Below are 10832 nucleotides of genomic sequence, written 5' to 3'. Positions count from 1 at the left end.
TAAGATCCTGAAACTTGGGTTGTGGCAGAGATTATGAACCTTATATGCTAATATTGTGGAACTTTATTTGTTAATCTCCTATCTTGCACTTTTGGCTTATTTTGTGAATCTACAATTTTGGTTGTTGATTCCAATGTTAATTGCGGTGAAGCTTCTACCTCTCTTTGTTTTAACAAGCCCTACAGTACCAACTATTTCCACACCTACTACTCTTATAACTTACACACCGAATGGCAGCCAACAATGGATAAATAGGATTGATGAAAAGTTTACACCAGCGATTGGGAAAACATTTATTGACTTAGACTCGATGATCTTTGTTTTATGAAACGTCGCTGTTGCTTGTGGGTTTAAATCAAGGAAATCTTCAAGCAAAAGGTTTCGTGATGATATTATCAGAACAAAGTGCATGGTTTGCAATCGGGAAGGTTGTAATAAGAAGAAAAGACGACCTGCCCTAAGCGGTGTTGCGAGAAAAAGGCGGATGAATCCGTTGCATCGAAATAATGAGAAATAGTTGGTACAAAGAGCAAACCGAAAAAACCATTTTGCTAAACGTAGGGTGAAAAAAGGTGGAGGAGAGGCGGAGAGTTCCAACAAAGGGTCAACCACAAGAATAACAAAGATTAGAAGGTGGGGCTGTCCAGCAATGATAAAGTTCAAGTTCCATGAGAACAAGTACATGGTTGACGTGTTTATTGAGGGTCACAATCACCCGCTTGATGTTGTGAAAAATAAGGAATTTGAGAAACTTGCTGAAAATATCAATGAATTTCATATGCAAATGATTGTCAGCCATTCAAAAGCAAATGTTGGTCCTAGCTTAACACACCAACTATGCACTCAACAATTGGGTGGTTTTCAAAATGTCGGGGCAACAGTCAAGCAATTCAAAAAATTTCAGAGGGAAATGAAGTGTCTAATGAAGAGTCATGATGGGGAAATGTTCAAATCACGCTTAGACACCCTAGCTGAAACAAAAGGGCTCCACTTTGTTTATGAAAAAGATTCCAAGAACGCATTGACAAGGATTTTCTGGACGGATTGTGACATGCAAAGAGTGTATGCTCTGTTTGGGGATGGAGTTTCATACGACCCAACTTATGGTACAAACAAGTACAACATGACGTTCACGCCTTCCACGGGCATTGACCATCATAAAAGGTCAATCACATTTGCATGTGCGCTTATAGAACATGAAAACGAGGAGTCATTCATGTGGGTATTTGACCAGTTTCTGGCAGCTATGGGTGGGAAGGAGCCTAACTACATCATCACTGACGAAGACCCAAGAATAATTAAAGCAGTTCCAGGTATGTTTCTGAAATTTGCAAATCGTACCTCATAAAATATGATGGTTGTAATAATTTGATTGGTTTTTGTTTATGTGAATCGTAGTGCTTATTATGCGAAACTAGATCATGAATTTGTGAAACTGGGGTAAATATATGTTTCACGTACTTATATCGCGAATAAGGCACAAAATTTATATAGTCTGAATCCGAGGATAAGACATGAGATTCACAAAATAACCCCCCAGATTTACAAAATAAGCTATAGGATTCACAAAATAAGCTATATGATTTATAGTCTGAATCTGAGGATAAGACTTGAGATTTACATAATAGTGCATCGTATGACTTTGTTATGTGAAACTGCGTGAATTTAGTTATTATAAAATGATGGTGACGGTCGATAATTTGATTTTGTTCATTGCAGCTAAGTTCAAAACAGCGAAACATCGGTTTTGCATGTGGCACATCATGAAGAAAATAACCGACAAGGTTGGGAGTAAAATTTGTAGAGATACCGACTTTTTAACCCGTCTGAACGGTGTTGTATGGGACAATGACCTGGAGCCCGGGGAATTTGAAGAGAAGTGGCTTAAAGTCATGAACGATTTCTCCTTGGAAGACAATACGTGGTTGAATGGGAAGTTCGCTGATAGACACACATGGATACCCACTTATTTCAGAAATGTGCCAATGGGCGGTTTACTACGAACTACACAAAGGTCAGAGAGTGCTAATAGTTTCTTTAAGCGGTTTGAAAACAAATACGGGACATTAACTGAGTTCTTGGTGCGCTATGAAAGCGCCACTGACCACCAAAAGCACTGCTTTGAAGCTCCGTGAAGAGGAGAATGCGAATTCAATCCCGAAACACTTTGTATAGGTCAAAATGGGAGACACAAGCAGGTGAGAAGCTATACCCATGCGATGTTCTATGAGTTCCAAAACCAGGTGAAGCTTTCAATAAATACCTGCAGTTTGGTTGGATACACTCCGCTAGATCCTGTGACGAACTTTGAAGTGTCGTTAGTTGACGATGCAAAGAAAGGACTAAAATTTGCGGTTGAGTGCGGTAGAAGCACGAATGATGTAAGGTGCACATGTAAAACTGTTTGAAAGGAGAGGTATTTTATACGGTCACATCATTTGGGTTTGTTCGGGAAAGTTTAAGGACATACCTGATAAATATATTTTGCAAAGGTGGAGCAAGAATGCACTCAAAAGTGACGTTTATGATTGGAATGGGAATCTGTTAGAGAAATACAACAATACCAGTACAAAACAGATTGGAATGTACGTGGTGTGGTCCGAGATTCGATTAAGCTGTTGGTATGCTCAAAAGGAAAGAAGAGTCGGATGTGAGAGAGTTTGCCAAGTTAATCAAGGAATTCAGGACAAAACTAGAGGGAAACGCTCAACCGTTGACAAAACAACAACAGATTGAGCTTCTACTGGGCTGCAAGGTTCCAGAAGAAACCAACATCTTACCGCCTAATGTGTCTAGGAACAAAGGCTGTGGTAAACGGTTGGTGAGCAAGAAAAATAAGGCAATCAAGAAGGCGGAAAAAGCAAAAAGGTTGTGTGCTAAGCGTAAGCGCAAGGGTAACCACGACAAAAGGAATTGTCCATATGATTTTGCAGACCTTCCTCCAGTGAATCAGGTTTGTATTCATCTACGCAACTACATCTGATATTAATCAAGTATTTTATTTATCTGTTGGAGTGGCAAAAATGGTTTAAGTTAGGTTAATGTCATTCAAAATAGGTGGTTTTGTTTCGACCTTGGTTTGTGAGTCTTAGATCGTATTATTGGTTTCCTAAAAAATCTGGACATCTCATCTGTTTATCTTATTTTGAGAATCCCAGAGGTTGCTTTGTGAATCCCAGGTCTTAATTTGTGAATCCTGGGTCTTATTATGTGAATCACATATCTTTATTTGTGAATCACGAGTAAATGAGACCGATTGTATGTAGTAACTCGATATAATTCCTCACTTTGTAACATAAATGACAACAGTTGGCTTATATAAGATGAATGTGATTCATGCCGTGTCACCCAATTTTGCATGATCCTCACTTTTATTATTGTACATCTAATGTTTGTAAACATCTTTCTAATTCCAGCTTTGTCTTTTACGTAGGGAGAGCTAGCGGACGAAGAAGTAGAAGAGGAAGGGGATGAGGATGAAGAATGATGGAAAGAGTCTTCTTAAGCCTTGAGAAATAGATATGATGATTGAAGAAGACACTGGCAATTTTGAAAGGAGCAGTCTTTTAGTTTGGCAACATATTATTGGTTTCCAAAAAATATGGACATCTTATTTGTTTATCTTATTTTTGTGAATCTGAGAGGTTCTTTTGTGAATGTAAGAGGTTGTTTTATGAATCTTAAATCTTAATATATACAAAAGACCTGGAAATCTTATTTGTTGGTATTAATTTGTGAATCTTGGGTCTAATTTTCGCGATTATTAGGAAGATTCGTAATCTTATTAGAAAGGAACGGTCGACTGGCTAAACGGTCTTATTTTGTGAATGACACAATTTAAATATTATATAAAATTGATTATTGTGAATTATAGACGTTATTTCATGAATCTTACCGTGTGAATGACAATATATAAATCCGAGGTCTAATATTGTGAATCGACTTGTTTTGTGAATCCATCTTTTGTGAATATCGTCTTTTTTGAATCTCAGACATTCTTTTGTAAATCTCAGGTCTCATTTTGTCGACTTGTTTTGTGAATCCATCTTTTGTGAATATCGTCTTTTTTTTGAATCTCAGACATTCTTTTGTGAATCTCAGGTCTCATTTTGCGAATCAGACGCTTTATAAATCATATGGCTTATATAAAATGAATTATTGTGAATTGTAGACGTTATTTTGTGAATACAAGAGGTAAAACATCGTGACGAAACAGGAAAATAGCCTTTCTCTCACGTCAAATTGAGATACGTCAAATTTCACAAATTCAAGCGACTAATCAATTCCATTGATTAAAATCAACTATTACAAAAAGAGATCTACTAAATAAGCAGATTAGCACCCAACTAAATGACTAATAACATATTCATTAGAATACTTGATAGATCCTGCATATACCATCTAATACTATACTAACATAATACTTGATTGTATCCACCACAAGTTAAATTCCACGCATAAGGGACAAATGCCTCCGACGAACCAACCAGAGATAAGTAAGTATACACTGTATAACACCCAAAACTCACGGCAAAAGAATAAATGCTGCCCCGTTTCTACTACACGCTCACAAAGACAATCATGAAGAATAAATTCCCAACCAGAGAAGCATACACTGAAGAACGATCTCCCTGCTTCACATCATCTCACCACCATAGACAAGCACATCTTGCTACTTATACTCCTATATCAGAAAACACGTAAAATATTTCAAAATATATACACGAACAAGCATGGCTCGCTACTATTCAAAATATCGCGGATACTATGAATGAATGGGGATTTGATATGCAAAAGTTATTAAAGAACCGGGACTGTACCGTTCTAGTATTTGCATCCCATGAAAGTAGTTGCATCATTACAGACTTTCGAAAATCTGGCATTCTCTGCAATTGTAAGAAATTATAGTTGAAATTAATGAACAACAAAGTTTCAAATACAGATTTCATGTACGTATCTTGTTCAACTTGTTTCTTACCCGATAATTGTCCGGATTACGCCAATCACCGAGCTCACAGTCAACATACTCAAATACCTCAACACGTGAGCTCCACAATCAAAACTGAATGTAGTATAGTGTTCAACTGTTTAGTAAACAATATTTAATTTCCGTAAAGCGGACACATTAGGGAATAACTTACTTATTTGATTGTTGAGGAACTTTGAGAGTTATAACCCTGTGAGAGTGCAGAAACCGCATGGGATAATATGACGGGGAACTACTTGCCAAAATAGGAGATAATTTGGCCACCTGAAAATGTTTCGAGTTAATACTGATTGTACACTAAAAATGTTTTATATACTCTGATTCACAAACTGTCAAGGGTTAGATTAGGCAAATAATTAATACCGTGTCTATGGTTGTATTATGTACATCATAAGACTGTACTTTCGCGCTTGAGTTGAGGATGTAATTCGTTTTACTCTCCATATCGCATATACAAGCCCACCAATGTTTGTCTTTGATCAGCGGTATAAAAACCTGATATAATAAAGATTAGTCTCCAATTTACAGCCCTACATGTCCTAAGAACTCGAAATCAGGTGTATCAACGACTAAAGCCGGTACCGCATCCTAAGAACTCGAAATCAGGTGTATCAACGACTAAAGCCGGTACCGCATCCTAAGAACTCGAAATCAGGTGTATCAAAGCACGCCCCACATTCATCAAATTCCTCAAACTCCCCAAACATGCACACTAGCCAATAAGCAAGGTCCCCGGGAACCTTGTCTGTTTCAATCATTAACAGACCGCCAAAGCCCATGTCTTTTATAGCTTGAATCTGCTGATCGCTCGGTGGATTTTTCGTATCTTTCAGAAAGTTGTACAACCCTTTTGGCGACATTCGAGTCCTCACTGTAGGCAGTCCCTTTGTACGCACCCTCTGTTTTTTTGCTGGCGGAGGAGCGGCAGCTTGCTCAACAATGCCTGGTGCAGAAGCGCTTGCTTGCACAACCGCCTGTGATGGTCGCTTCATCTTGTAGCCTATTTCACAATAATCATCTTTAGCGTCACAAAATAAGCTGAAAGGATACACAAAAATAAGAACTAAGATTTATATAGTCTATTTTGGGGGGATATGACTTGAGATTCACAAAATAACTCTCCAGTTTCACGAAATAACCTCAAGGATTCTTTTCAATAAGGCATAAGATTTATATAGTCTGAATGTGAGGAGAAGACCTGAGATTCACAAAATAACTCCCCAGTTTCACAAATTAACCTCTATGATTCACAAAATAAGGCATAAAATTTATATAGTCCGAATCCGGGATAAGACCCGAGATGCACAAAATAAACCCCAGTTTTCACAAAATAAGCTATAGGATTCAAAAATAAGCTATATGATTTATAGTCCGAAACTGTTTCTTGATCCAACGCCAAGACCAAAAGACACCCTAGGAGGGGACGGGTGAACCCTTTTTGGGGACGGGGTTAACGTGAGGGGCGGGTGTCCTAAAATGGGGGGAAAGGGTTTAGGGTTGGATTAGGCGGATCCGCCGCGGATCCGCCTAATCCAACCCTAAACCCTTTCCCTTGTACATAGTCATTCGACCAACGCCAAGACCAAAAGACACCCTAGGAGGGGACGGGTGAACCCTTTTTGGGGGACGGGGTTAACGATAGGGGGCCGGGTGTCCTAAACGGGACGGGAAAGGGTTTAGGGTTGGATTAGGCGGATCGCTACCGCGGATCCGCCTAATCCAACCCTACACCCTTTCCCTTGTACATAGTCATTCAACCAACGCCAAGACCAAAAGACACCCTAGGAGGGGACGGGTGAACCCTTTTTGGGGACGGGGTTAACGATAGGGGGCGGGTGTCCTAAAACGGGACGGGAAAGGGTTTAGGGTTGGGTTAGGCGGATCCGCTACCGCGGATCCGCCTAATCCAACCCTAAACCCTTTCCCTTGTACATAGTCATTCGACCAACGACAAGACCAAAAGACACCCTAGGAGGGGACGGGTGAACCCTTTTTGGGGGACGGGGTTAACGAAGAGGGGGCGGGTCTCCTAAAACGGGACGGGAAAGGGTTTAGGGTTGGGTTAGGCGGATCCGCAACCGCGGATCCGCCTAATCCAACCCTAAACCCTTTCCCTTGTACATAGTCATTCGACCAACGCCAAGACCAAAAGACACCCTAGGAGGGGACGGGTGAACCCTTTTTGGGGGACGGGGTTAACAGTAGGGGGCCGGAAAATGTCAACGGGGCATGAAATTATTATTGAAGTTATTATTGAAATTGTCATTCGAAGTTATTATGAAACAATAGGGAATGCAAGGATTCACAAAAAACAAAGAACACAAAGCAAACTTCATTAATAAAACATAGTAGTCATACATTATATTTATAAACTATCGACAATAGAACACAGCAAACAAGATAGCAACGTTCAATGCCGAAAATTACAAAGATAGTATTTTAGGAAAAGGGATGCAAATGTAGGCTATAGGTCCATAATAGAAGGTAAATCAATAGAACATGCATCTATACAATTGCGTAATAAGTTGACAAACAATAGCAATTGCGGTGGCTCGTTCAAAAGAGACATCACTGGAGGTAAAGAACATAAGTTCTCATAAATTGTAGCGCGATCAATAGCATTCAAAAGGTTCATGGCACTTGGATGGTTATATTGGTGAAAATGAAGGATGAATTTAGCTGACATATTATCAGTCAGCAAACATTTGCACGTTTGGAATATTAGGTTAGCACCTCTATGAATAATTAGAATACCCTCCACATGGTTGATTTCAAGAGAAAGCCAATATGCAGCGGTTACACAGGAGCATTGGGATGAATAAGAAATAATCGAGACCAATTCCGACACACAATAGCCATATTTGCCTTGTCTTCAAAGACATCAAGTTTAGAAAATATATTATGCATAACTCCTTGAATATTGAAAACAGAATGTTGTGAGTGATAGCGAGGGGAAGATAATTTAACTTCTGCCAAATCAGCTTCCTTAAAAGACAAACTGATTGCGTTTTGTTTTTGACAGACATAAGCTGCACGAAATGACGATTCGTCTTCTTCAAAAGCATTAACGACACACCCTTTGCACCAATACTCCATAATTCACTAAAAATAATAATAGGAACGCATAGTAGGTAAGTAACTAAATGAATAAGTTTCACAATGGCAGATCTAGGTTTCACAACAACTACTCCAAGATTCACAAAATCAAGTATAGGATTCACGTAATTATGAATCAACATTACAAAGATCGAGAGAGAACGAACAGAATCTCATCAAGTGCATGCCGGCTAAATTATTATGAAAGTTGTATTGAAGTTATTATGAAAGATAGATGCTCGAGGATTGACAAAATAAAAGGAAAATAAACTTGATTAATAGAACATAGTATTCATACATTATGTTGATACAACATCCGAAATAGAAAACTACTGATTACATATTTATACAAGGGTGCCTTAGCAAGTATACAAAAGTAAGATTAAATACTAACGGTGATAGTCCTAAGTACACCGACCGACAACTAAACATAATAGGTTCATTTGAAATATAATTTAGTAGCTACATCCCTATCACGCGAGGGTACAACTTTAAGTCCTACATTTGTGTTCATAAGGTATTCTTGTCCTCATATTCACACCTGTTGTACAATTCCTTGTGTTGTATTATAAGGGCATTGTAGGCAAGCTTTCTTTAGATGTACAAGAAAGCAACTATATCAAAGATGAAGATGAGGACGATGAAGATAATCGCTCCCTCCAAAACAAGTCTTTCTCATGGCATATATGTTCTGCCATATCCCACCATTTGGTGTTGCTCATTTAGCCAGGAAACCGTCACAACTAGAAGGCCGGGCTAAATGAGCAACACAAATGTTGGGATATGGCAGAAAATATAGGTCGTGAGAAAGGCTTGTTTGTAGGGATCGATCTTCATCGTTATCATCTTCATCTATGATAGATATTCTTTCTACTAGTACATCGAAAGAAAGGTAACCTAAAATTCCGTTTTAATACAACCCAAGGAATTGTACAGATGAGGCAGAGTTTGAGCATAGTAAGACCTTAAGAACACATTTGTAAGACTTAAAAGTGTACCCTTGCGTGATAGGGAATGTAGCTACTAAATTATATTTCAAATGAACAAGATTAGTCCCTACGACAAAAGTGTCCAAGAAGATAGCATATCCATTTAATGAGCTCAAACTCGCCTCTTCAAAGATATCGACTACCCGACCCGTACACCAAGTGTCCATAGTTGGCAATGTATACGCAGACAGGAGCAATTGACCTAGGCATATAAATAACTAAAACAGTTCAGACAAAAATAAATGAAAATAACTAAAACATAATAAGTAATACATTTCATACACATACACAAAATGTCATGTTTCGTATAAGTACATTCCAGATAAGTAGGATTAAAAGCCATATCAAAACAAGGTAAAACATTGGATGAAGTTTTACAAATGACCAACTATGGACAAAGTGGTCTATAGGTTTCACAAGATTAGGTCTATGCTTCAGACAAGCATTCACATAAACTCATCATAAAAAGATTACAATCATGAGGCAGGTTTAACTTCCTGCATTATAATGAGAGTGATTCGCAAAATATTCCACCAGATTCACAAAAACGACTACAAAATTCACAAAATTAACTCAGGTTTAACAACAACACATCAGTCCAATATTCACAATATCACCTCCAAGTTTCATGATACAAAAACACAGAACTATATCGACATTGCAGAATCAACAGAGCACCACAACAACAACAAAAAAGCACAATATTAACAAAAACGAAACATATTAAGCAATGAACAATGAGAAAAACCTAATAAACAAAAATTGACGAAGTAAGTATTGAAGAGAGCGAACAGGACATACAAATAGTAGATCGAAAATGCTCTGAAATTGATTTTGTTGCGTTAAATCTTGATCGGATAATTCTTCGAGGATGATTAACACCTGCATTATAATGAAAATGATTTAGCAATACATTATCGAAAAAAATAGTAGATTGAAAAGCGTCTGAAAATAGTAGATCTACAATAATTGATCGAAAATGAAGAAAAATAGTGATACGAATGAGAAGATCACATACCTAGATCCGAAAAAGGACGACCGAACAGAGATGATGATGATGATGACGATCGCGATCAAAATATCAGATGATGAACTGCGTGTGATTCAGACGATGATGAACGAAGTTAATCGAAAAACGGTAGTTGAGTGTTGAGAGTGAAGCGAGTAAATGAGTGAAAGACAGAGAGAGGGAGAGAGCGAGTAGAGAGAGAGAGTAAAATATCGTAAATGATAGAATTGGCTGGCATTTGCTTTGAGTGTATGATTAAATAGGGACACGTGGCAGCATCTGGAGTATCTTTAGTTATTAGATCTGACGGTTTAGAAGGTGTCCAGCCGCCTCACCCTAAAAAGGGTGCCTCACATGATTCAATCTCTCTCTCTCTCTCTCTCTCTATATATATATATATATATATATATATATATATATACATAGAGGCAAGATCCGGTGAGTCCACCTATATATTTGAGTCCATGAGTCCATAACACAATATCACGCACTATACAAAACAATATCACGAATTTTTTTTTCCGGAATTTTTTTTTTCGAATTTTTTTTTTTCAATTTTTTTTTTCGAAATTTTTTTTTTCAAATTTTTTTTTTCGAATTTTTTTTTCAATTTTTTTTTTCGAATTTTTTTTTTTCAAATTTTTTTTCCGAAATTTATTTTATTTTATTTTATTTTATTTTTTTTTTTTTTTAAGCTGTGGTATTGTTTAGTATAACGTGTGATATTGTATTACAAAATAATATCACGATT

The 10832-nt window shown here is 37.7% G+C and overlaps 1 protein-coding gene across 1 annotated transcript; it reads left to right on the top strand.

Moving 5' to 3' along the window:
• Positions 1-1892: 1892 nt before the first annotated feature.
• On the top strand, positions 1893-3487 carry LOC141614213 (uncharacterized). The gene is made up of 5 exons (XM_074432971.1): positions 1893-2081; positions 2244-2386; positions 2493-2585; positions 2635-2953; positions 3434-3487. Exons 1-5 carry the CDS (start codon positions 1893-1895, stop codon positions 3485-3487), a joined length of 798 nt encoding a protein of 265 aa, XP_074289072.1.
• Positions 3488-10832: the final 7345 nt, after the last annotated feature.

This window comes from Silene latifolia, chromosome 11, assembly GCF_048544455.1.
Source record: "Silene latifolia isolate original U9 population chromosome 11, ASM4854445v1, whole genome shotgun sequence".
Taxonomy (NCBI): domain Eukaryota; kingdom Viridiplantae; phylum Streptophyta; class Magnoliopsida; order Caryophyllales; family Caryophyllaceae; genus Silene; species Silene latifolia.
This window is presented reverse-complemented; position numbering and strand designations above follow the sequence as displayed.

What these genes read in the sequence shown, in the direction of transcription:
- LOC141614213 (XM_074432971.1), top strand. Translation starts at nt 1,893, where the DNA reads ATGAACGATTTCTCCTTGGAAGACAATACGTGGTTGAATGGGAAGTTC. An exon ending in GGACATTAACTGAGTTCTTG is followed by an intron (nt 2,082 to 2,243) that starts GTGCGCTATGAA and finishes TTCCAAAACCAG; the next exon opens with GTGAAGCTTTCAATAAATAC. An exon ending in ACCTTCCTCCAGTGAATCAG is followed by an intron (nt 2,954 to 3,433) that starts GTTTGTATTCAT and finishes TCTTTTACGTAG; the next exon opens with GGAGAGCTAGCGGACGAAGA.